This window comes from Prinia subflava, chromosome 19 (genome assembly GCF_021018805.1).
Source record: "Prinia subflava isolate CZ2003 ecotype Zambia chromosome 19, Cam_Psub_1.2, whole genome shotgun sequence".
Lineage (NCBI taxonomy): Eukaryota > Metazoa > Chordata > Aves > Passeriformes > Cisticolidae > Prinia > Prinia subflava.
In genome coordinates this window covers 523,289-549,037 of record NC_086265.1, presented here as the reverse complement: position 1 = coordinate 549,037, position 25,749 = coordinate 523,289, and the positions used below count along the sequence as shown (strand labels likewise).

General features: G+C 48.5%; 1 protein-coding gene across 1 annotated transcript; it reads left to right on the top strand.

The window, feature by feature from the left end:
* The first annotated feature begins 10,360 nt into the window (after positions 1 to 10,360).
* Positions 10,361 to 25,555, top strand: PIWIL1 (piwi like RNA-mediated gene silencing 1). Its single transcript, XM_063415968.1, has 21 exons — positions 10,361 to 10,546; positions 11,169 to 11,246; positions 11,888 to 12,311; positions 12,586 to 12,711; positions 13,085 to 13,299; positions 14,369 to 14,490; positions 15,074 to 15,154; positions 15,631 to 15,828; positions 16,185 to 16,296; positions 17,141 to 17,258; positions 17,897 to 18,014; positions 18,161 to 18,275; positions 18,981 to 19,168; positions 19,671 to 19,743; positions 20,057 to 20,257; positions 20,343 to 20,446; positions 20,943 to 21,013; positions 21,527 to 21,680; positions 22,470 to 22,595; positions 23,322 to 23,469; positions 24,126 to 25,555. The coding sequence occupies exons 2-21, from the start codon at positions 11,172 to 11,174 to the stop codon at positions 24,240 to 24,242; spliced, it is 2,886 nt and encodes a 961-aa protein (XP_063272038.1). The 5' UTR covers positions 10,361 to 10,546; positions 11,169 to 11,171; the 3' UTR covers positions 24,243 to 25,555.
* The last annotated feature ends 194 nt before the right edge of the window (positions 25,556 to 25,749 follow it).

Below are 25,749 nucleotides of genomic sequence, written 5' to 3'. Positions count from 1 at the left end.
GGTTTATTTTTTTTTCTTTTCCCCACGCCTTTTTCCCCATTTAGGGTTTATTTGAGCGCCCATAGCAGCAGATCCTTTTTCCAGCAGCCCGGCCCACGGCGCTGGGGCAGGGAATGGACGGGGCGGACGGACCATGTGTGCCTGCTTCCAGCATTGTCTGGGGCAGGGATCATTTCAGTACCCAAACCGGGCCCGGAGGGGCGCTCGGGTTTGGCAGCACGGCCCTATTATGGCACCTCCATCTTTCCCTTCCCCTCGCTCTCACTGATGTTTTGTTTATCCTTTATTCGGATGTAGAGGACGTTGGGCCGGGTCTGTATTAGCAGGATTTCAATAACATTTATGGTGGTTGCTGTCAGCACTTGGAACACCGAGTCTAAGCCAGCTCTGAGCAGACTTTTACAAAACTGTTATTTGGCATTAGCTACCTGTGCCTGTTTGTGGTATTTGGTTGTTGTCATTCATCATCCCCGCTGGGATGACGCCTCAGAACCAGTGAAAAGGGGCTGCCTTTGTGCAGAACACAAATAAACAGCAGGCAGTTCTGTGTGCCTGAGGTCTAGCCCAGTTTTGTGTCCTCTGGGCTCACACAGGAGGAGTTCCCTGCAAGCCTGGGGTCTCCCCGCCCCTGAGGTACAGGATATTCTGGATATTCTGGATGCAGGAATATTTCCAGTGCACCACAGAGAGGTTTCCCCAGACATCGGTGAGTGGCACATTCTCCTTTGCTCCTTTGTCTCCTTTGCCAAAGGCAATCCCCCTCCTTGAACATGGTGAGTACACAGGAAATTATCACATCTACAGAAAGGCAGAATGACTTTTAACTCTACCCACCCAAACCAGGCACAACTTGGATGATTAGTTTTGAAGACTCTATTGTTGATGGAAAGAAACCAGCACCTGCAGAACGTGGCCATCCACATCGATACTTACACTGAAAAGAATGTCCTGTGCTTACGGTGTATCCTATTGCCACTGATGGAATACAGATTGCTGGTCTGGAGCAAACTCCTCAATTTTAGCCAGCAGAGACTGGGAGAGAACCTTCACACTTGCTAAGACACAGGATAGTTTGGTGCAATGCTCACCATCACTAACTTTCCTAAAGTTAACAGCTACCATGAGCTGAATTTCATTTTTTATTTCCTTCTGGCATCCCTGAAAGTTCTGAAAAAAAGATTTATCTTCTTTGGTACTTTTAGTGAACTGTACTTCTCCTTTGGGACATCTTTAATCTGCTTACAAGGAGGTTAGTGGGAGTAAGAGACACAGAACAGCATAAGCAGACTTTGAAAACAAGAACTTCTTTACACCCACGTGGCACCCACAGCTCCCTCTTCCTGGGGAATGCAAACTAATGATACATCTTCTCTCTTTGTTGCCTCATTTTCTGGTTTTGAGCCTCTACATCCTGACTGAGCTGTCTCCCCATGAAAGCAGTGCATGTAAAAGATGTGGTATTTTAAACCTCTCCACACCGTGCCAAGCCCAGGGCTCGTGGTGTGAATCCAGATGCTCCCTGCAGGCCCTGGCTCCAGGGGCTCTGCCAGCTGTGTCCAGCTGCACAACCACAGAGCTGTGAGGAGCTGCAGCCTCGGAGCTCAAGGAATGCTCTGGCTCTATCCAGTGCTGGACACAGGCTAAAGAGATTGTGCAGCTGAAGCTGAGGGCTGAGGTGCCTGGATCTCCCAGGAACCTGTTTGGAGCCCAGCAATGTTCCCTCAGCCAGCCCTCGGTGCTTCCTCCCTCCTCCCCGTTTTGTGTCTGCCACAGAGCACAGCAGTATCCGAGTGTCAGCCAGAAGAGCCTCGTGTGAATTCTGCCTCTTTCTTCTCTTTCCCAGGAGGAATCCATGTAACAAGAACAGAAATTCAAATGCATCCGTGGATAGATATCCATAAATGCATATGCATGGGGACCAGTGACACCAGTAAGGAGCTGGTGGCTCTGCAGGGACAGAGGGGTGTGCCCAGCACTGGCATCAAAGCAACGCAGGAGCCAAGATGAGCAGTCCCAGGAGACTGCAGGAGGTGTTGCAAGGGATGGAACGACACATCTTGCAGAGGTGCTGCACTGCAGCCCTCACCAATACCTTGGGAATAGTCGGGAATATCCCGGGAATACCCCGGGAATATCCCTGTGCCATCCCGGGAATATCCCAGGAATATTCCTGTGCCATCCCAGGAATATTCCTGTGCCATCCCGGGGATCTCCCTGTGCCATCCCGGGGATCTCCCTGTGCCATCCCAGGAATGTCCCTGTGCCATCCCGGGAATGTCCCTGTGCCGGGATGTCCTGGGCCCCTCAGCAGGGAGCTGTGACCTGGCCCAGCCCCGGGGGCCCGGGTGGGTCTGAGCCAGGGAACTGCAGCACAGGAGAGCCCAGGGGGCAGCTGGGGACCCTCGGAGCCATCGCTGTGTCCAGAGGGGACACTGCAGGGGCTGTGCCACAAACCCCAGGGACAGGGGCAGAGCCTGTGGTGCCAGATCTGTGTCAGATCCACCTCGATGCGTGTCCTGCAGCCATGCACCCCCTGCTCCAGGGCAGCAATGCACTGCAGCAATCTCGATGCATGTCCTGCAGCCATGCACTGCAGCATTCGGTCTGGCAGCACACCTGGAACACACCAGGGCAGCAGGCTCAGAATTCAGGCCAGAACAGATTTGAAATAAAATGCAGTTGTTGCATCTTGAGGTTACTAACCCCGGAATCCTCACACCACAACCAGAGCCCTTCCTCCCAGGAGCCCATCTGAAAACCCATTCAGCAGGATGGTTTGTGACATGGGCCATTGGGCATCTGACATTTTAGAAGTTAAACAATTCAGAATTTTTTAAGTCAATATCCACAAATATTCCCAGGGAAGCAAGCGAAAAGGTGACAGATGCTCTGCACGTAGCAAACACAAATTTTAACACAACATGAAATGTGTGAATGATTTAAACTCAGTTGCAAAATTAATTATTGGAGGTTTAAAATTGTAAAGCACCATTTAGGCTTTAAAGAATGTTCAAAATAAAGAAAATGACTCAGGTATTTATTGTTTTTCTTCAATTTACATTGATGCTATAAATAGCTGACAAGAAATGATGACAAATAAGCTATTGTAACCCTTTGGGAGTTTATTAGGTCATTTGTGAGAGGTCTGAATAGAGTCATTTGTTGCCCTCAGGTGTTTGAGAGTCTCTTTACCCTTGGGAAAGGAATTTAACAAAGGAGTGTATTTCAAAGCAGGCACTCTGTGTTTTCCACCCTTTTTCTGAAGTGTTTTCAAACACACTCCAAGCTAAAATTTCTCAGAAGTGAGAAAAGGAGGTGTATATCAGATGACCCCTGAGGCAGCTGACAATCCGGGGGAGCAGGAGATAGGGCCACATTTCAGATGCTTGAATCCCAAATACATTTTCACTATAGGAGGCCCTGATTTATTTTCCCTCCACCCACTGGGTGCAAACTTTGAAATGCACAATACAGAGGTGTTGGACTAATGCCCTACTTGCATTTTTTTATTTGGCTGAAATGTGACATGTCTTGTCTCTTGTCTGCTCCCAGAAACACTGGGCAGGTCCTTGGTTACAAAAAGACATTTCATCTGCCTTTATCTCTCTCCTCAATCAGATGGAGCAGCAGCATTTGCTGAGGCTGAAATGAAACAGGTTGTCAGGCAATAGCCACAGAGCCATCAGAATGAACCTGCCAAAACAGCTCTGAGGAAAAAACAGCTACAGGTCTGATTGCCCAGGGAGCATCCAGGCCACCTCTGCTCCAAGAGCAACGGCCCAGGCAGTCCCCTCACAGGGGAGACATCCTGCAGGACTGCAATCCCTCTGCCCCAGCCCATTCCTGGGTGGATCCAGGCTGGCACTGCCACGGAGGCTCTGCAGAGCAGCACCAGCTCAGGCCAGGGACTGCACGGGGCTCCAGTCCTTTCCACCACTCTCAAAAATTATTTCCTGCCCTTATTCAGGGCTTCAAGAGCCTACTGTCATCCACTTGGACTCCACTTGAACCCTCTCTCAAGTGAATGCCCCGCAGCTCTTGTCTTCAAACAGTGATGTCCATCCTTTTTGATCATCCCAGTCATGCAGATTTTCAAAGGCAGAGCTGATGCTCACGGCCCCTCTGCTCTCCTGCTTTCTGATTTCTTGACTGGACTCACTGTGCATTCAGTTCACAAGCCATTCATGCAAATAAAGCACTGCACACTCAAAAGATGTCCACGATGAGGAATAGCTGAGACCAGACTGCCCCTATTGGAATAATTCATGTAGCCCACAGATCTTTTGCTTAGGCTAAATTTGAGAGCATACAAAAACTTGTTTGTCAGTAGCAAATATTGTAACTGTGACCAGAGCTTATCCTGGATTCTGGCTGCCACTCACTCCTGGCTACCCTGCTCTCTATGGGTCTTCCCATTCCTAGCCCACGTTGTCCTGGATGTACCCACAGACCACATGCATCCAGCTTGGAGAGATGCACTGACTCCTAAGCAGCCTCTGCTGCAAAGAGCCTGAGGAGCTTCCTCAAGACAGTTTTTGTGCTGGAAAAGTACAGAAGAGTAATTTGGAGTGCCTGAGGAAATCTATAATCAAAAAGTTCAGTGCATTTGAAACTAGGCACTTTCAAGAATAGAGAGCATGTGAGCAGGAGATCCCAGCATCAGCTTGGTACTCAGTTCAGATGACAAATGTGACTTCAAGTCTTGACAGACAAATACAGGAGAAAGAAATAGGAAACTTTTAGATGTCTTTGACACACTGCAGCAAAGTCTCTGAAAGCTACGAACCCTCCAAGGAAGTCTACAACTGCTGGCCAGGGAGCATCCATCAGCCCAGCAGTACAACAGGCTGGCTGAGGCACTGAGCTCGTCTGGATCACTCTCGTGTACGCAGCAGCAGGACCTGGGTAAGTCCTGCCACGGTGGAAGAAGAACAGGTTCAAACACAGATTCCTTTGGAAAAGGTCAGGGAGCACCAAGTGTTGGGGTTTTGTTTTCCTGCTAAATACAAACCAGTTGCCTTGGTGCAATGAAGTGTTCAGCCTGAACAAGCTGCAGTGGAAGCAGAGCAGAGGGTGGTGGTTTGGTGGGTGCAGGTAACCAGGTGCACAGAGCATGCAGAAACGTGTCTGACTCCGGGCTGTGCTCTCCCACCCTGCTCAGCCCTGCGCCCCACACCTCAGGGAGCCAGCAGCAAAGGCCTTGCTCTGACACTTGACTGCTACACAAGGAATTCACTGTGCCTTCTGTAACTCAGGATATCACTCCTGATTTGTGTGCTTGGCTGTCGTGGGTGTGTGCTTGTCAGATACCCAAGAGCTCGACCCATCCTTCAGAAGAAATTCTGGGAACCCTGAGCCTGTGAATCCCCGTGCTCAGGCAGGCTCTGGGTGTGAGCACAAAGCTGTGCCCGCCCCGGGTGCCCGTGTCAGTGACAGCCCAGCACAGCCCCGGTGCCACCAGGCCACTCATTGGCATGCACAGCACTGACACAGGCTTCCATGAAAACATTTCAGAAATGATTTTGCAACTTAAGAAAACATACTTCAGCAATTACCATTTCCTTTACCATGAAACCAAATTCACTGTACATTACAGCTTTAAAGCTGAGATCTAAGGTTCAGATCAACCCTTTAATCCTGACTGTGGCTTCGGGTACTTCCTGATATTTATGAGAAATGCTCCAGGCCTGCAGCTGGGCTTTGAACAAAAAATAATGAACTTCGTTGACTGTGAACAAAGTTCTACACTATTTTAAAGAAAGTTAAGCTGTGACATTTTTTAATCCCACACTAAATCACATAACCCAAATTCTCTGCATAATTCAGGAATGTTCACAGCAATAAAAAGACAATTAGATCAAACTGGGTTGCTAAATGAGCTGAAATCAATCTATCTAAACTTGAGAATTCTCGCTAGCCTCTCTCCTGAATGAAATATTCCCATTTTACTATATAATATCTGAATCAAAACACTGTCTATTCTAACATACTTCATGCACTAACTGTCCATCTCCTCTTGCTAAAGTATAGGTAATAAAGGATAGCTTACAGAATACACACCTTACAGAATTTAGTATTATTTATTGAATGTGGTGCACAAATCCAATCACAGTATTAACTTCTGGAGGCCTTGTTCCTGTCTGTAGAATGTGACCTCTCCATTTAGTACAGCTGTTATTCAGAACTTATGGCAAATCACTTCTTGCTCCCTTCACGCAGGACTGGCACACAAGATAAATGTCAGCTAGGCCTGACCTGAATCTTTAATGGGCAGAAATTACCAGAAAGTATCAGTTTGGTAGAGTATGGAAATGTCAGCAGGGGGATGGTGGTGTGCAAACAAGAGGCCGTTTTCTCTCCAGAGGGCAGAGTGGCAGGACAGGGCTGGCAGTGGCAGGGAGGATGCAGGGGTCAGAGCAGGCTGTGAGCAGGGAGCACAGCCCAAAGCCTCTGGCTGCACACACAAATCACTGTCCAGGGAACAGGGGAACTCCCCACTGCTCCAGGAACACAGCCTGAGAGAAGAGACACAAGGAATGGGGGCTCTGACAAAAGGAGTAAGAACCTGAAGGAAAAGTCAGAAATTAGGGGTGAAAAAAGTAGACTAGGGAACAACAGGGAAACAAAGTTGGCACATTTATTTTCCCTCTTCTGGAGATAAAGTACTTCCATGATATTTGTTATGCAGTTGTGCATTATCCCTTTGTAGAAATATTTTTTTCTCTTGTCACATGGCTCTTGCTCTCTGTTTTGGGATGGGGATGCTGCCTTGCCTGTCCCCACACTCCAGGCAGGGCAGTAAATCAGGCTCCCCTGAGCAGCACATCAGTTCCTCTGCCCCAGGCTCCATTACAGAATGTGACCCTCAAAACCTGCCCTGGGAAGAAGCTCATGAGACAGTGTTCCAGAGACCACACAGTCTTTAAAACTTTGCCTCTCTCACTTTATAAAAAAAACTAATTAAGAGTGTAAAAACACTGTGGTCCAGTCTCACAACTTGTTAATACTAACCACAGAAATGTGAATTCCCATCTGAAAATTTCTAAACAAATATTTAATGAGATTCAGGAGCAACATTTTGGCCTTCTGAGAACCTAGCCATGCATGCAAGTTCCTGAGTTCTGTTCTGATGGATTCCTTGCTTCCTCAGTGCAGCAAATAATGGGTTTTACTCTTCTGTCTCGAGGTGGTGCCTTTTCTGGGGTTAGAACAGAACAGCTGTGACACCTGCTGATGGTGTTACAAGAAACAGATGAAGGTAAGAGTTCAACCTTCTTTGTGAGGCATTTGTACCACAGTCCTAAAGGTAGGGAAGTGTTTTCCTCACTGTGTGCATTGGAGTCATTTAATTTACTGCTCAGGATCCCAAAGTGCGCTCACTACACAAGTTAACAGCTGTCTGCTGGTACAGTTCCTGCCTCCTACCTCCTCAGGCATCTTTTTCCTGTTTATACTTGTACATCAAATGGGCCTTTGGAAAAATCCCTGATTTTCTTTTGTTCTGTTTTCTTTGTTCTGTTTCCATGCGGTCTTTTCCCCTTTGGAGATGACATGGATGGGAAATGGCTCATTGTAGCAACAGGAGACAGAAGGCAAAAACAATTGCATCACGGGTAAAGCAAACATCAAAGTGGAGACCAAGCCAAAGAGCTGGGGAAAAAAATTCATATGTGATATTTAGACGTGTTGAAGTCCAGTTTGGGAGGCTTTGTGGCAATACAAAAAATCAAGTGCACACAGTCACCATTTTCCAGCCCTTGTTTGTCCTGGTGTTTCTGTGAACCAGCCTGAGCTAAGAACATGATGGACCTGCTGCCTTTTCCACATCCCCTCTGACTGTGAAAATCCTGGACTGAATTGTTTAAAAAAAGCAGCTCTGAAAGACTGTGAACAAAACTGGAACCCATCTTTCACTAAGTACTAATTAACTGTCTGACAGCCCACGTATAAAAATTAGTGTGCTTATTGTTGATGTTTATTTTCACTTTAATAAGGAATTGCTGTAGGTAGCCAGCCTGATTAAGTACTTTTAACAACTCCCTTCTAAAGATAATTAAGTTCTGCAGTGAAATGTAAGGAATTTGGCATACAAAAACCATTAAGCGGGCAGATACTTGAAATGAATAAACAAACATAACTCTTTCCAACACACACATTCTGCTTTCTCATGATTTACATAACGCAAATGACTTTGACAACATCTTTATATTCTGTTTATCTTAAAATACTGCTGAGCCAAAAAAATGTGCATATTGTTTTTCTGCAGCTTTAAGCCTCTGACCTACTGTGGAGTTCTGCAGGCTACAGAGCAATAGAAGTTGCCAGTGTGGGTGAAGAGCCCGTGGCCAGGAGTAATCACTGCTCTTAAAAGCACTGAACACACCACATCTAAGTGTATGCATCGAGCCTGTTAAATATTTATCCACATTTATATGTGAATAATGGACATCGCATGCTGGAAGTGCTTCAGCTGTCTTCAAGCAGCAACATCCACACTTTCATAGTTCCAAAGCTCTTTAGAACTTCTGGAAATCTGGATTCCCGAGTGGGTCGCTGTGCTGACACAGTAAGCACAAGAACACTGGCTTTGAGGACAGACTGACAATAAAAATGGAACCAAGAGAGATATTCCTATTATTTAAGTATTAATGTTAACAGTGTCACCCACTTCTACCTGGAACAGCAGAGAACAAGGAAAAGGAACCTTGTTCACTGCAGGTGCCTCAAAACTTGTAAATGACCTCACAAGATCAGAGCAGTGTTGCACAAAGGTATTTATTAGGTAATGTTCTCTCTCATCCCTGGAAGTCAGTGTCTCCAAACACACCACGGCCATTTAACCTTTAAGCAAAGGCACACTTGTAAACAAGTGCATAAGCTTTGCTAGTTCTCTTGTGAAGCCCGAAATACCAGTTCTAGTTCTCTGTAACAGCCACAGCAACTGGGTCAGCTTCAGTACTCAGAAAAAGGTGTTTTTCCCCTGTGTTTGATTGCTGCTCTGCTGGAGAATGTCCCTCTGTGGAAGGACGGCCACTCCTGGGGTTTGTCGTGTTGATGCCACCGGGTTGTGTCACATCGCTCCTGGTGACAGTTCCACTGCCAGCAGTCACAGCAGTGACTGTTCTGTGGCAGCGAGGAAGTTATGCTGATTTTTATTTATCACTTAATAAAGTCATTTAATAAAGTCAAAGTAAAAACGTGTTTTAATAGATGTTTTTATGGTGAGGGTTGTGCTTCATTGTTTTATAGTTCCATGTAAGTTTGATTAGTCAGTTAGGAAGTCATAATTTCTAAAGACCGACATGTATTGTATTGCTGGGAGATACAGAGCATTAAGCACATGCATGTTATGTGCATTAATTGGAAGCACTTTAAAACATTTTAAATATATCAGTGGGTTTTCATGTACCACATCTGATTGATTTTAAATTTCCCAAAACTGGTAAATGTAGATACTGTCAACAGAAAGAACCTCAGGGCTGATAGAAAGGTCACCGGGGGGCTGCTGGAGTGTCCGAGCTGCAGGGGCAGCCACGGCTACACCGGAGCGGAGCGCGCTGTCCCTGGCCGGAACAACGCCGAGCCCATTCCTTGTTTGACTGCTCCACCTCCCGGTGAACGGAAATTCACCTTCCAAGCAACGGGCTGGAAAGGGAGGAAACAAACCCTTCTAGCGGGAATATTCTGCTCCTGCTCCCCCACGGGACACCCGGCGCCCACCCTGCAGCGGGGCACGGCCGGAGCGTCCGGGGAGAGCCCCCGCCGTCCCCGGAGGGTCCCGCTGCAGCCCCCGGGGGGAGCCCCTGCAATCCCTGGGGGATCCCGGTGCAGTCCCCGCCGGCCCCTGAGGGTCCCGCCGCAGGTCCCGCCGCAGGTCCCGCCGCAGGTCCCGGTGCGGTCTCGCCGCAGGTCCCGGTGCGGTCCCGCTGCAGGTCCCGGTGCGGTCCCGCTGCAGGTCCCGGTGCGGTCTCGCCGCAGGTCCCGATGCAGGTCCCGCTGCAGGTCCCGATGCAGGTCCCGGTACGGTCCCGCTGCAGGTCCCGCTGCAGGTCCCGCCGCAGGTTCCGATGCAGGTCCCGCCGCAGGTTCCGGTACGGTCCCGCTGCAGGTCCCGCTGCAGGTCCCGCCGCAGGTTCCGATGCAGGTCCCGCCGCAGGTTCCGGTGCGGTCCCGCTGCAGGTCCCGCCGCAGGTCCCGGTGCAGGTCCCGCCGCAGGTTCCGCTGCAGGTCCCGCCGCAGGTCCCGCTGCACGAGGCGCTGCCGCGAGGGCGGGGCAAGCACGGCCCTTCGGCTCCGTTCGTCACTCTCCGGCGGCTCTCGGCAGCCAATCGGCGCAGCGGGCGCCTTCCCGCCTCGCCCCGCTGTCGCGTGCCGCGCTGAGGGTGCGGCGGAGCCGGGGCTGGCCCGGGCCTGTCCCGGGCCGGGTCTGCGGGAGCGGCGGCGGCGGCGGCGGCGGCGGGGACGAGGCCGTGCGGGGCGTGCGAAGGGCGGCTTGTCCGCAGGAGAGTAGGAGGAGTGCTCCCGTGCGGCCCGAGGGCAGGCTGAGGTAAGGCCGAGGGCTGGTGCGTGTGCGCGGCTGCAGGACAGAGGGCGGCTGTGGTCGGGGATTTTGGCCCCACAAAGCGCTCGAGGCGGGCAGGGAGGCTCGGGCCGGGCCAGGAGGGCTGGCTGTGAGTGGAGAGGATGGCCCGGGCCGGGCCAGCAGGGCTGGCTGTGAGTGGAGAGGATGGCCCGGGCCGGGCGGGACTGAGCAGGCCGCAGCGCGGCTGGTGCTCTGGAGGAGGGTGCCCTGCCGGTGCAAGGTTACAAATGGGGCTCAGTCGGATCTCCGGTGGAACTCGAAGGTAACATCAGAAGGCCCTGCCTGGGTTACGCGTGGCCGAGGCCGCAGAGCCTGCCTGCTCTCCGATCTGACTGGCTCAGCAGTTCCAGATCTGGGGCGGCCTGTGCCAGTCCCCGAACCCGTCTGAAAGGGCGTCCCTGCCGCAGCGCCCCTGGTGGCTCTGCCGGCTGCGATCCCCGCGCAGCCAGCGCCGCAGGGATGGAGTGTCTTACTGAGCCAGCCGCAATTAAAGCAAGGACACACAGTAGTACTGCTCAGAATATTTAGCGCGATAAGGGTGGGAAGGAGAAGATAGAACACTAATGCTGTAGGTTGCTCGTTTTAGAAGATGACAGGAAGAGCTAGAGCCAGAGGAAGACCTCCCAGACAGACACCTGCTCTTCCTGCTGTAGGAGATGCACCTGTAAGTTGGTTTTCTTCTTAGTGAGTGCAACCAGGATTTGAGATATCATATCTAACCTAGTTCCTATTTTAATATCAGGCAGATGCTTTATATGTTATGTGTGTGTATGCATACATTCTGTTGGGTGTACAGTTAATACAGACCTGCTTTATTAAGGATATTTTATTAAGTTTCCAGTAACATGAAACTCTGAATTGTGGGATTGCTCATGGCTTAAAGTTGCTGTTCTTCCAGCCATGACACTTTTTAATATTATTTATTCACTGGACACTAAAATTACAAAAGATGTTTTTATAGAATAACTAATCAGTTATTTGAGGTATCAGAGGGACTGTAGAAAATGTGAAGTCCATAAGTTTTAGTTAGAGCTTGGAAAGAGAAGATTTGCATTAGCTGTTAGTTAAATGAATAATAACTTAAAAAATATTTATATATTAATTTACATTATATATTTTAGTATGAAAGTTATTATTTATAATAACTTTTAAAATTTCCGCACTGCAGTAATTTTGAGTTTTAAGTGTAGAACAATAACTCTGCTGCTTAGTATAGGAAAGAAAGGATTTAAGTGTACGTGGCTCTTGCAGTGGAGTATTTGGTGCCTGCTCTGTTGAAGTGCTGTGTGTTCCCACCTGTGGCAGGTCCAGCAGGGTGTGCATGGCCAGCTGCGCGGCCGGTGGCATCCGCAGCAGCCGCTGCAGCATCCCCAGCAGCTGCAGCACCCGCAGCATCCCCAGCAGCTGCAGCACCCGCAGCCACTGCAGCACCCGCAGCATCCCCAGCAGCTGCAGCACCCGCAGCATCCCCAGCAGCTGCAGCACCCGCAGCATCCCCAGCAGCTGCAGCACCCGCAGCATCCCCAGCAGCTGCAGCACCCGCAGCATCCCCAGCACCCGCAGCACCCGCAGCATCCCCAGCAGCTCCAGCAGCTCCAGCAGCTCCAGCAGCTCCAGCAGCTCCAGCAGCTCCATGTCCCTCCACCGCAGCCCGAGGAGCCCGGGGCCCACGGGCGCCTGCGCGGCTCTGAGACCGCCCCGCAGGAGAGGAGGCCAGAAGGTCAGAAAGGTGAGTTCAGTCCACAGGAGTGTCTGTGCTGAAGAGAATACAATTAAGATATCCTTTAGACTGTAGTGCTCTTTTTTTTTTCAAAATGAGATTTATTGCTAACACTTGGAAGATGTTTGCTACGTAGCAAAAGCTGAAATGCAACATTTTGTGACTACACTTGAATTTGTCTTAATGTCTTTCAAGATTTAATTACATTACATTTGTTAATATATGATAATATATATGTTATTTATTACTTGATTGTGATTGACCCTCAAATTTTAAACAATAGGATCACAGGTTTCCTCGGGGCTCCAGGATTTGACTTTAAGAGACAGGGGTGGACGTCGCAGAGATTTCCATGACCTGGGGGTAAACACTCGGCAAGCTATGGTGCATGTCCAAGAATCCAAAACTGGTAGGTCTAAATTAGACTCTAGACATATAAGCAATCTGAAATGAAAGATAGTTTCCTTTATTTCTGCTCTTAGTGTCCCCTAAATAGCTAAATAGAGTGTATTTAGAAAAAGATAGTGTTTTCTTTTCCAAAAGATGTGAATACTTTAGAGTGTATTAGAAAAGAAATAAAAAGTTGTTGCCTGTACGTGAAGAGGAAGGTGGAGCATTGTCCTGGCAGAGGAAGGCTCCAGAGGTGGATGAGTGTCTGGTAGCAGCTGTAGCTCACGAGTTAGAGCAGATGCAGGACGTGACTGAGCTCTGACCTTTGCCATAGCTTAGGGCCTGTCTCAGGGCTGTTGAGTGGCTCTGTGACCCCGTGTCCTCTGTCTCAGGCTTTGCAGGGAAGATGATCAAGCTGACCACGAACCACTTCCGCCTGACGTCGCGCCCGCAGTGGGCTCTGTACCAGTACCACGTGGGCTACAGCCCCGAGATGGAGGCGCGGCGCCTGCGCTCCGCCCTGCTCTTCCAGCACGAGGAGACCATCGGCAGGACACACGCCTTCGACGGCTCCATACTGTTCCTGCCCAAGAAACTGGAGAGCAAGGTGGGACACGAGAGTGCTGGCTCGTTCTTTATCGTGGCTTGCATTCATCCTTGTTTCTTACTAGCTACAGTGAAGTTAAGGAGTTGATACCCCACAGGCAGTGTTTAGTTGGATTGACTGTCAGTATAAGCTAATTTGTTTGTGTGGAGAAGTTTGGTAATAAACTTTTGATTCTAATACTTGATTCTGCAGGCTAGAGTCATTCTCTGCACAGAAGTGATAGTACAGACAGTATTTCTCCTTTAGTTTCCTTTGTACTTACATCTTTTCATGCCTTCTGTATTTTAACACCCACGTAGTTGAAAGGGTGGATGAGTTGGGAGTATGTGGCAAGGATTTGGTCTCTGGAGGGGTCGGGGTGGCTCCTTTGGGAAGGGGTCAGGGTCAGCCCTGTGTTGTACTCAGTCATTGCCAGCCAGCTTCACAATGGACCCGTCACAGGCCAAAGCTGAGCCCGTCAGCAAAGTTGTTGGCACCTCTGTGTGTTTAAAAAGCAGGGAAAAGTTGCAGAGCAAAGAAAATTCTGAGAAGGAGCACCAGAGGGAAAACACCTCTGCAGTGATGGTAGTCCCTGCCCTCTGTGCCTTGTGCCACTCCTTGCTTCAGTGTAGGGACTGAGTGTGGCCAGTGCTGCTCAGAGAGGGGCCAGAGGAGTCCGGAGTGAAGCTGAGCTTGGAAAAGGGATGGGGGGAAGATGTTTTCACTGTGTGTGCTAAATTTTGTCTTTTTGCTCCCCAGTACTGGAGACAGGAATTAAATATATATTAGTTGGCAATATGTTAAGTTTATTTCCTGTCATGGTAATTGGTAAGTGATGTCCCTGCCTTCATCTCGAGTTCAGCTGCTCTGGGGATAGCCCCATCCTACCCCAGGAGCTGTCTTCACCCAGATGAGCAGAGGCTTTCAGGTTGCACTTCACAGTCCTAGTGGGAGATGGAATCCATATTTCAGTTAGTCTTGAATCATTGCTTAGAATAAAAATGGCTGAGTCCAGTTTGATATTCCTGGAGCAGAGTCCAGGGCCAGCCCTGTTTGCTCTGGTTTTGTTAACCTCCTTTCACTTTCTCAGGTTACTGAACTGTTCAGTAGGACTCGAAATGGGGAGGATGTGAAGATAACAGTCACGCTCACTAATGAGTTGCCACCTACTTCACCTACTTGTCTGCAGTTTTACAACATCATTTTTAGAAGGTTTGCTGTATAAGTTATGTCTTTTTAAGAAGTCGTTCTAAAAATAATCTGACTTCAGTTTTTCCAAGGAAAGGCTACAACAAATAAATGTTATAAATGTAAATTTTTAAGCCTTTCTGGCTACTCTTGCCATGGGGCCAACCACATCTGGCAATACTCTAATGTGCAGTTGTGTGTATTTCTGGGCCCTGTTGGTGTGAAAGGAGTTCATGCTGTTGTTCAGGCTGCCCTCCTTTGTGTGTGTGGGTTTGCCTCTTAAAGCAAGTAACAGAGCAGGACGTGGAGCTGGCATTCCCTTCTTTGTGGCTGGAGTCCTTCCTCCTAGCCTTGGTACCTGCACTGTTCACTGAGACACAGCTTGTGTGGGCTGCTGCCTTCAGCTGTCCTGAAGGGTGCGCTTGGACGTGAACTTTCACCTGGTTGTTGCTAATAAGTGTCCATGACCTTTATAAATTGATTTAACAAGAAGCTCATATTGTACATAGGTGAACAATGAGGTTGTGCATAGGGATTGGACCACGCATGATGTGATGCTGATAATAATAGTAATAACACTAAACTACATCCATTTTTCGATTTTTAGGCTTTTGAAGATGCTGAATTTGCAGCAGATTGGACGTAATTATTACAACCCCAGTGATCCAGTCAGCATCCCTAATCACAGGTTAGGCAAAAGCCCCTGGCTTTTGGAGGGGTGCTGGGGAAGGGCTGCTGGCTGGCAGGGGTGTCCTTGGTCCCTGCGGGGAGCCTGGTGCTCCTGGGCTGCTGCACAAGGTGCTGGTGGGCTTTGTCTGGAGCCCTTTGGCTGTGGTGCACTCCCTGCCACTCCTCTGACCTGTACAGCCCGGCTGGTGGAAGGAGCTGGGCACTATCCTGCTGCATGAACTGCTGGTTTCTTTTAAAGGTGTCCTGCACACCTGCACGCTGTGTCTGTGAGATACTGAATAGCATGAAATGCATTTCTGACTGAAGATAGCTACCTGTAAAATATTTCTGATTCTGTTAACCTTCGAGAGCTTGTTTATATTTGGATGATGGTTTCTCTGTGCCATCACTGCTCTGTGACAGTGGGCAGGAATAAGGGGTGGGATTAAGGACGCTGTGAAGCACAGTGAGGTGTTGTGTGCTGTGTTTTGGCAGGCTGATGGTGTGGCTGGGCTTCTCGACTTCCATCCTGCAGTACGAGGAGAACATCATGCTGTGTGCAGACGTGAGCCACAAGGTTCTCCGTGGGGAGACAGTGCTGGACACCATGCACAACCTTCATGCCCAGGTTGGAGAGGAAAGATTCAGAGACACCTGTGCTAAGGAGCTCATCGGTTTAATTGTCCTCACAAAGTAAGTCTTTTTGCACTCCTGTTGTCTTGGAGAGCTCTTTGTGCTCTGTGTCCTGAAGTATGCAATAAGGTATCACAAAGCCTGAAAATACTGTCACTGTGGAGCTTGCAAACTGATCGAGGGGACAGCATTTGCCAAAGCAGAAAGTACACACTGGTTTTCTTTTGGTTTTATTACAGTTCAGGTTTTGGTAGAATTGAGAGCCTATTACAGTTGAAAACTTGAAGTTACTACTTCTGAAAGGAGCAAAAATTCCAACTTGAACGAGTATTGAGATTAACTTTGTCGTCCCTCAGTTGTATTTCTTTTTTATATGGGTTAAGATTTAAACAAAAAGTGATGAAATGTTTATGTAGGTACAATAACAGAACGTACAGAATTGATGACATCGACTGGGATAACAATCCAAAGGGTACCTTTAGAAAATCAGATGGGTCTGAGATGAGCTTTGTGGAATACTACAAAAAGGTATGAAAACCTCACTGTGTGTTTTATACTTCACTTGGAGTGTTCAGTCATTGTTCCAGGCTTAGTTAGGATGCACGGATTTGTAAGTCATAGTATTTTACCAGAATGTTGTTTAGAGGACAGTGTGTAATGTGAGCTCAGTAACTAACACGGTTTGGTGGGAATAATCCACCCAGGGTGCCCTGCCCGTGGGGCTGCAGGGACCAGCAGGGAGCTCTTGGGAAAGCACCAGGGGAGCACTGGGAAGGTGGAAGCAGGGCTGGGGGATGTGGGAGGAGTACAGATACATTGTCACAGCCTGCAGAGCTGGGGCTGGGAAAGCCAGAGCGCCTGGGACTGAGGGTGTCTGTCAGAGCTGACTGCTGAGGCCTCCCACTGTCCCTGCCAGGGCTTTGTGCATACGGGTTTCAGCTGAAACAGGATGGAACTGAAGGTTATGGGAAGGTTACATTTGGCAGGCTGTTTGATTCTTGTGATTTCTTAAATTAAATTGCTCTGCAGGGCAGGAACTTTGTCCACTGCTGATCTGGGAGGAGCATCCCAGTATTGAGTTAGGTACCCCAGAGGATAATGCCTCCAGCAAGGCATGAGCTTTGTTTCTGTTGTCTCTTACACGTCAGTAGTTTGTGGCACCAGTTGAGACAGTAGTGCTTCCCTGCATGGCCTTTTCTGACAAAACCAGAGGTGTGCTAATTGAAAAAAGTTACTGGTTGCTTTTGGTTTTGTTTGTTTTATGAACAATACTCATTTTCTAAAGTGAGCATTATTATTCAGAAACAATAATGTTTGTTCTGGGTAACTTGTTTATGTGTAAATTAACATGCAGTCTGTATTTCTGATACAGCAATACAACATAGAAATTAGGGATTGGATGCAGCCCGTCCTGATCAGTCAGATGAAGAGGAGGAGAGGGAACATAGAAGGATCTGTGGCTCTGATTCCAGAGCTGTGCTCCCTGACAGGTACTGCAGTATTTTTCCATATCAAAGCATCTCTCAGACCATAATGCCTACTGGAAGAGGTATTCTGACAGCAGCTTTCTGCAAAGTTCAGAACTGTTTTGTTTGTATAAATGGGAATTCAGGAACACATTTGGTAGCTAAAGGACTGGGTATTTAATTAGGACTGGAAAGTTCCAGGGGGTTTGTTACATAGTGTTTAGGTATGTTCAACATCATTAGTGTTCAACATCAGCACTCTGATAACTTGTAGAGAGTTTTGGTGGTAGAACTTCCATTGAAAAAGAACAATTTACTAGAAATTGATGATAATTTTGTAAGATACATAAGTACATCTTTGGTCCAAGATACTCACTTTGCACTAGCAGTACCTGTCCATCTCAGCACTGTTCTGTTTTGGTTGGAAACAGAACTGAAGAGCTGCAGTGCCTTGTGTGGTTTCCTCTCAAGTGCAAAAGTCCAGGAGGTTTTTTCTGTGCCAGGAGGGGTGTATGCACAGGAAGCAACTGAAAACTTTGGCTACTACTGCCTCCACTTCCTGCGTCTGTAGGACATGCATCACTGATCTGCACGAGCTGCAGGTTTAGTTCTCATAGCCCTTGGTCTGCACTGTGACTCAGAAAAGGCTTTGCTGTTGGCAGGACTGACTGACAAGATGCGCAGCGATTTCAACATGATGAAGGACTTGGCCATCCACACACGGCTGCCCCCCGAGCAGAGGCAGCGCGAGCTGGGGAGGCTCCTGAACTACATCCAAAAGTACGGCACCCTCGTGTCCTCTCTGTCCCATCAGAGAGCTGTACAGCAAACTGCTGGCTGTAAAACTTCTGAAACCTTACTGGCTTTAAAAAAGTCAGCAGGAACACATTTCTCACGTTTTTAATTCAAATCTTGTTTTTAAACAGAGATGACAATGTTCAGAAGGAACTTCGAAACTGGGGTTTAAGCTTTGATTATAAATCAGTGTCCTTTACAGGAAGAGTTGTTCAAGGAGAAAAGATCTTTCAATCAGGAACCATGGTAAATAATAAGTCAACTTCTAAAATCTTCTGGGTGTCCCACTGATGAAAGGAGTTCTTAAGCAGGGAAATAGTACTTTTTGGTTTATAAATGAAGTATAAAGAGGGAAAATGTTATACAGAAGTCTGTCCAAGCAGGAGACCTCCAGATTTCTTAAACTGTTCCTAAGCTGTGTTCAGAAGGCCTTGAAGGCACTCCCTTACAGTAGTGTTGTCCTTGCAGAGCAGTGCTTCTGGTCAGGTACACACCAGGAGACGAGAGATGTTCCTAATTCGTTTCCTCTATTACCACGGTGCCGAGGCTTTCGGCTGAAGGCTCAGCAGGCAGAGCACGGGCGGCGTGTGCTCAGTGCCGGGTGTGGCGGGCGGTGTGGGGCTCGGAGCCGGCGGTAAGGCCGCGCCTTTGCTGCACAGTGTGATTCTCAGGGGTGGGCAGTGTGGGGCCCAGAGCTCAGGCTAAGGCCGTGCCTTTGCTGCTCAGTTTGATTCTCAGTGCTGGTGGGATGGGCAGTTTGGGGCTCAGAGCTCAGGCTAAGGCCGTGCCTTTGCTGCTCAGTTCCATTCTCAGTGCTGGTGGGATGGGCAGTTTGGGGCTCGGAGCTCACGCTAAGGCCGCGCCTTTGCTGCTCAGTTCCATTCTCAGTGCTGGTGGGATGGGCAGTGCTGGGCTCAGAGCTCAGGCTAAGGCCGCGCCTTTGCCGCGCAGTTCGATTACAACCCGCAGTTTGCCGACTGGACCAAGGAGACGCGCGGCGTGCCGCTGATCCGCGCCATGCCCCTGGACAGCTGGCTGCTCATCTACACGCGCCGCAACCACGACGTGGCCAACACCCTGCTGCAGAGCCTCTTCAAGGTCAGCCCCTCCATGGGCATCCGCATGAGCAAGCCAAACATGTGAGTGTCTGCCGGGGCTGCTGGGTGGCCCTGCCGTGTCACACGGCTGACCTCGGGAGAGCTTGCACAAAGCAGAGGTGCTCCCAGCATGCACATTGTTCTGTTTCCTCTTGGGGCTGACTTTTCTTGCTCATACTTTTATTTCCGAGAGCTTCTCACATGCCAAACTAAGAAGTATTAGACAGATAGACATTGAGCAAACCCTTCTCTAAGGAGTATTTTGTGCTGATTTAGGATGTATTCTGGTTCTGATCTGTTCTTGCAAATATGCTCCCTTGAGTACCTGTGCTGGCTTTAGTTTTGAATTTCATTGTGTTTGGAAGCCTAGGTTTGGAGGTGATTCCTTTTAATCCTGGGATGTGTGAAAGTTGTACGTTTGTTAATAACTGTAAATGTGACGTTTCATTCACTGTTGATGTGTAGTGAGCTTTTATGCTTTTGCTGAAGTTTCAGTAGCTGTTAGTTGGGGGTTTTTCTGTAACTATTTTCTCTTTCTTTGCAGGATTGAAGTAGATGATAGAACAGAAGCTTATTTAAGGGTTTTGCAACAAAGGATTACCCCTGACACAAACATAGTATGTATTTGAATCCCTAATTTCAAATCCTGTTTACCTCTGTAATTGCTGTTTAGTGGGATTTGCTCTCAGAAATGCAACTCTGGGCTGCTGAGAATCCAGTAGGTAGCTGCTCATCCTCCTGCGCAAACCTAACACTGACCATGGGTGTCCTTCTGGATAAGAGCCTTTGGTTCTGAAGTACAGACACTGGCACTGTGCAGTTCTTTCTTTCACTGTGAACATTTGAATATTTCTTTTCCCTAAAGAACTGTTCAAGTGCTGTATAACGCTGAGGATGCAGTTCCTTACAAAGATTCTTTTTTCTTCCCAGGTGGTTTGTATTTTGTCTAGTTCCCGGAAGGATAAGTACGATGCCATCAAGAAGTACCTGTGCACAGACTGTCCCATCCCCAGCCAGTGCGTGCTGGCTCGCACTCTGAGTAAGCCACAGACTATCATGACAGTAGCAACAAAAATAGCCTTGCAAATGAACTGCAAAATGGGCGGAGAGCTCTGGAGTGTTGAGATCCCCGTGAGTATTTCCTTAGAACGGTAACTGCTCTGTGCTGGGCTCTGTTTAAAGACAAGCCCTGCATGTACCCGTGCTTGCCTTGCAGCTGAAGCAGGTGATGGTCGTGGGCATTGACTGTTACCACGACACTGTCTCTGGGAGGCAATCCATCGCGGGCTTCGTGGCCAGCCTCAATCAAGCCATGACACGGTAAGAGCGGGGTGCCAAAGGCAGAAAAACCCAAAACAGGAGAAAAACAACCTTTCCTTTGACTGAAGAGCAGCTTCAGTGTGGTGGTCCATCATGAAAATTCAAAATGGGTTTGCTGTAATGAGTAGTAAGAAATATATTGTGGTTTTTTTCCACTGCATCCCTTGAAGGAGTGGCCTTTTCTTTTTCTCACATTGCTTGAGAGAGGGCTTAAGTGGTGGAGACAGGACTGGGATGAGTAGAGGGCATCAGGGTGGCAGGTTCTTTTCCCTTTTGAGTTGGCTTGGATGAAAGGCTTTTCTGGGTTGAGAGGAATGTTAAGTCATGCTACGGCACTTACACCACAGGGGGAATATTCTCATAGAACCCCAGCTCCTCCTTGCTGCACTGACCCACAGCACCCCTAAAGACTGAGTGGCCATGGGCATTTAAAAACAACCTGATTGCAGTAAGCCTGAGAAATGCTTTGAAGGTCTCTTGCATTTGTTCCTCACAGGTGGTTCTCCCGCTGCGTTGTTCAGAGTCGTGGGCAGGAGCTTGTGGATGGAATCAAAGCCTGCTTGCAAAGTAAGGGAAGGGAAGGGGGAGAGTTCTGCTCTTGTGCAGCCAGATCTAAGAAATGACAGTTCAGCTTCCCTAAAACCCTCCTCCCCTGCTGCCCTGAGGGGAGGTGTTACCAGCCTGCACTTGGATAACAGCAGATTAAACATTCCTTTATCAATATTGCTGAAAAGGAATAGCATTTTGTGTAAATCTTTCACTGATGCCCACGTTTCTTTGCAATAATTAAAGACTGCTTAGCAGTGCACTTCCAAGAATGCTTTAAGGAGTCTGGTTTCAGGGAGAGCAGCTCCTGCTCCAGCAGAGCAGGTGTGTCCTTGCTGTTTGTGTGGGGGCACAGGCAAACCAGAGCTCTTCCTGCAGGTGTATTTGTGTAGTGTGATGCTGACCCATTTCACATTACTGAAGGATTGAAGACCTTCATTTTCCAACCTGCTGCTGTTTTTCTAGGAATAAAAATCCATTTTTGTTTTGGAATGAATTGTCATTACAACTAATGGCTTTTACTCTTTTTTTAAGCTGCTCTGAGGAACTGGTCCAAGTGGAATAGGTGTTTGCCCTCTCGTATTTTTGTGTATCGTGATGGTGTTGGAGATGGACAGCTCAATACTTTGGTTAATTATGAAGTGCCTCAATTTCTCGATTGCTTGAAGAGTATTGGTACTGACTACAGGTAAATCTGTTTCTGCCCACCCTCTTCTTTGCACTGCCAGAGAAATAAACACTGGGATACAAAACCAGGCTGTTGATGAAGACTGTTGTCTTTCCATCTGTACTGGTTTTCACCTGAGCTCAGATATCTGCTTCTCTCATGGTTATTTACGCGATTTCAGACACTTGGCTTGTAATATAATAGGAAAATTCTTAGTACATGCACCACATGAGTGCCATACACGTGTGCACATCCACTCTTTGGGCACTCTTGATGGATGTGATAATTTACTTTTGTCCCACTGGTTGATCGTAGCCTGACTGTTACATGTCTGGTAAGGGCATGTTTTTTTCTTTCCACTTCTTAAAGGAAGTTGTCCAGTCACTTAGACTTTCAACATTCTGCTTCAAAACTTATCAACTTAATCTGCTCTGAAAAATAAAAATATTTCCTTACACTGCAGGCAGGCTGAGCAATTGAATTGCTCAGTTCTTCTCTTCAGCTTTTGTTAATGGCTTTACCAAAGATACTGTGAAGACACAGTACAGGAAACAAAGGGGTAGAGAGCAGAAGTCCAATCTTTATTTACAACATCCCTTTTTGGTCCATTTTGTAGTTCTCAGTAAAGTTAAAAGAAAGTTGGATTGGTGAAAAATGAGTGTCATACCTCAACTAAAGATCTAAAGTTGTGAACAGTGTATTTAATCTGAATCAGAAAAGGCTCCCACGTGAAATGAATGCCCTGTGACCAGCAGCTGTGCTCGTGGGGTGGCCTCAGTGCAGTTTTGCAGTGCTGTTTTCCCTCCCCAGCCCGAGGCTCACGGTGATCGTGGTGAAGAAGCGCGTGGGCGCCCGGTTCTTCGCCGAGATCGGCGGCGGGCTCCGGAACCCCCCCCCGGGGACGGTGGTGGACACCGTGGTGACACGGCCGGAGTGGTGAGTCCTGCACAGCAGCACTGCCTGCTGCAGCCTGCCCGGGGAAATGCAGCCAGGCTTACACACTGCAGCAGCAGGGCTACAAATACTGCCATTCCTGTGGCCCAGGGGCTGGGGGAGGTGAGCAGGGTAAGCTGAGTACGTGTGCAGGGTGGTTACCAGCAGGAAAACGGGACAGAACAAACCGTTAAGTGTTGTTATGGTTTTCAGATGGCACAGAAATAACAACACGACTTGATGGTAAATGAGAGCAGACTTCATTCTTGTAAATTCTACTTTTATGAGTAGTTCAGTACAAAAAACACGATTGGTTATTAGAGTCTACACCCTATTATAAACAGCTTTTGCTAGTAAACGTGTTGGAAAAACACCTGCGGATGGTTTCTCACTTCCCAAGGTTTGTTTGAATTCCTCCTTAAGATTTTCCCAGGCCAGAATGAGAAGGTTGCTTGCCTGCCTCTCACACAGACACTGGCAGAAGCCTAAATTCAGACCAGTTGTCAGTACCACAGTTCAGGTTGTTGTCTCAAGACCTGGCCCATATAAGGTTATTCATGCTCCTCCAGGTCCTGGCCTTTCAGACTCAGAGGGAGCTTTTGTGGCCAAAGCCGAGGGGGTTTGCTCAATAAAGTGACTGAAGAAAACAAGACAAAGGCAGGGGCACTTGCATGTTCCTAAGGCAGGCAGGCCTTTCTGTGGCAGGCAGGGGTTTGCCTCTCCCTGCAGGTATGATTTCTTCGTGGTGAGCCAGACTGTGAAGAACGGCTGCGTGGCACCCACGCATTACAACGTGATCTACGACACCAGCCAGCTGAAACCGGACCACGTGCAGCGCCTCACCTACAAGCTGTGCCACATGTACTACAACTGGTCGGTGAGTGCTCTGCAGGCCAGGGCAGCTGCAGGAGGGTGCACCCTGCAGCTCCAGAGAGCCTGCCAGGCTGCCTCTGCGCAGGGCAGCTGCAGGAAGGGGCACCCCTGCAGCTCCAGAGCGCCTGCCAGGCTGCCTTGGCACCTAGAGCAGTTGGAGGACTGCAGGGTTTGTAGTTAACCTGATCTCTCTGCAGATCACAGCAATCTTTTTTCTCCCTAGCAAATACTTGTTGTGAGCATTGTTCCCAAGTTCTGTGTCAGAAGCAAAATGGAAATAATTTCTCACCTGCAGCAGTGCCTACTCCTGCATTTCCCCTGAGGCCTCTGTTGCACACCCAGCTGGTGCCTGGGCCGTGCCTCAGCTTTGTCCCTTCAGCAGCCACAAACAGCAACACGACTGAGCTGTGCCCACCTCCTGCAGGCCCTGGGGTAAACCTGTGCCAGGGCTGTCAGGAGGGCACTGCAGCTGGGAAGTTTGGGGTGTTTCTGCATCTGTTCTTGTGTTGGGGGTATGTAAAGTTATTTTCACAAATCTAAAACAACAGGGAATACAAATTTTACAAGGATGCAGACTGTGGAGGTCCAGGACAGTGGTTGCGTGGTTATTTAAATGACTTGAAAATAATTGCCTTTTTTTCTTTTTTCCCCTTTCTGCAGGGTATTATCAGAGTACCTGCTCCTTGCCAATATGCTCATAAATTGGCTTTTCTTGTCGGCCAGAGTATTCACAAAGAACCAAACCTGATGCTCTCAGACAGACTGTACTACCTTTGAAGCTGAGTTACCAGCCACACGTAGAGTGTAGTTCCTCTCTAGGTAATGTAGAATTGTCTGAGCTTTTGGTTTAGTTTTGGTTTTTCATAAGAGACATGCACAGGATCTGTGCAGTTGTGGAAATTGTTTTATTTTCATTGTACCAGGGAAAAGCTTGAGATGGCTGACTTGCATTTTGAACAGGTGTCTGATTGCTAGAATAACTACACAAATTTTTATGATTTTTGATACTTATTTACTGAAGTTTTTCTGTAATTCTTCCTGAAAGTTTATTGGTTGTTCTTATTTCCATTTTGAGAAGTCTTACACAGAATTACCTCTTGCATGAGAGGTACAGAAGTTATGCAGACCAGAACCCAAACTCTCCAGCTAGCGCAGTACCCTTCTGATTTTCAAAGTGCTTCAGTATTGTTGACTCCTTGTTTTTGTTGGCTGTTAGAATGAGGCCAGATTTATCTCCTAATTGTTTCATACCTTAAGGGGAGGTGACCAGACACGCTTTGTTTTGAGGCTGTGCAGGGGTGCAGGACCTCGGGCAGGGGTTTGAGCAGTTGTCATTGTGAGGGATTTGCAGACCAGCCACAAACCCTGGTGCTGCCTTGAGGCTCCCTGGGGGCAGAGGGGGCTGTGGAGTGCTGAGAGTGCCATTCCCCCTCCCCGGGGCGCCAGGGCTGCATGGGTCTGTCCTCTGCAGCTGCTGCAGCTGCAGTGAGGCTGACATGCACCACTGCCTGGGAGGAGCTGAATGCTGGGCTGCTCCTGTCTGAGCTGAATGCTGGGCTGCTCCTGAGCACAGGCTGCTCCTGGCCGAGCACAGGCTGCTCCTGTCTGAGCTGAATGCTGGGCTGCTCCTGAGCACAGGCTGCTCCTGGCCCAGCACAGGCTGCTCCTGGCCCAGCACAGGCTGCTCCTGAGCACAGGCTGCTCCTGGCCCAGCACAGGCTGCTCCTGGCCCAGCACAGGCTGCTCCTGGCCCAGCACAGGCTGCTCCTGGCCCAGCACAGGCTGCTGCATGAGAAACACTGTTTCCATAGGAGTGTCAGCACTGGCGGGTTTGGGTGTTCTGGTTCTGTAGTTCCAAGCAGTGGGCTGGCCCTGGTTTGTTCGTGTCTGAGCTTTCCTCTGGTCACTGTTCTGCAGCCCAGTTTGTGAGACTAGCAGCAGGGGTGGGGATGGAGGTTGATTTCAGATCTTTGCAGTAGCAGAGTCAAACTACTGCATGTGGAGAAATTCTGATTAGTGCTGGTTTTCTTAACCACCCTGTTGTGAACTTTGTTGCTTTTCTTTGTGAGATTTAAATAAAGTTGTTGCTGTAATCTTTGCTCGTTTGAGCCTGTTGTGTGTATTTTATACCTCACCACGGGCTTTGGGCACAGATGGGACAAGTGCTGGAGTAGCTTTGCAACCCTTTTTTACCTGTGGGCAGCTCCTGCAGTCTAGCAGAGAGAGGAGACAAACCCTTTCTTTATTCTGCAGTAAAGCTGAGCAGCCACGGACAGTTCTGAAA

What these genes read in the sequence shown, in the direction of transcription:
- PIWIL1 (XM_063415968.1), top strand. Translation starts at nt 11,172, where the DNA reads ATGACAGGAAGAGCTAGAGCCAGAGGAAGACCTCCCAGACAGACACCT. An exon ending in CTCCTGAACTACATCCAAAA is followed by an intron (nt 18,015 to 18,160) that starts GTACGGCACCCT and finishes GTTTTTAAACAG; the next exon opens with AGATGACAATGTTCAGAAGG. An exon ending in AGTATTGGTACTGACTACAG is followed by an intron (nt 21,681 to 22,469) that starts GTAAATCTGTTT and finishes TTCCCTCCCCAG; the next exon opens with CCCGAGGCTCACGGTGATCG.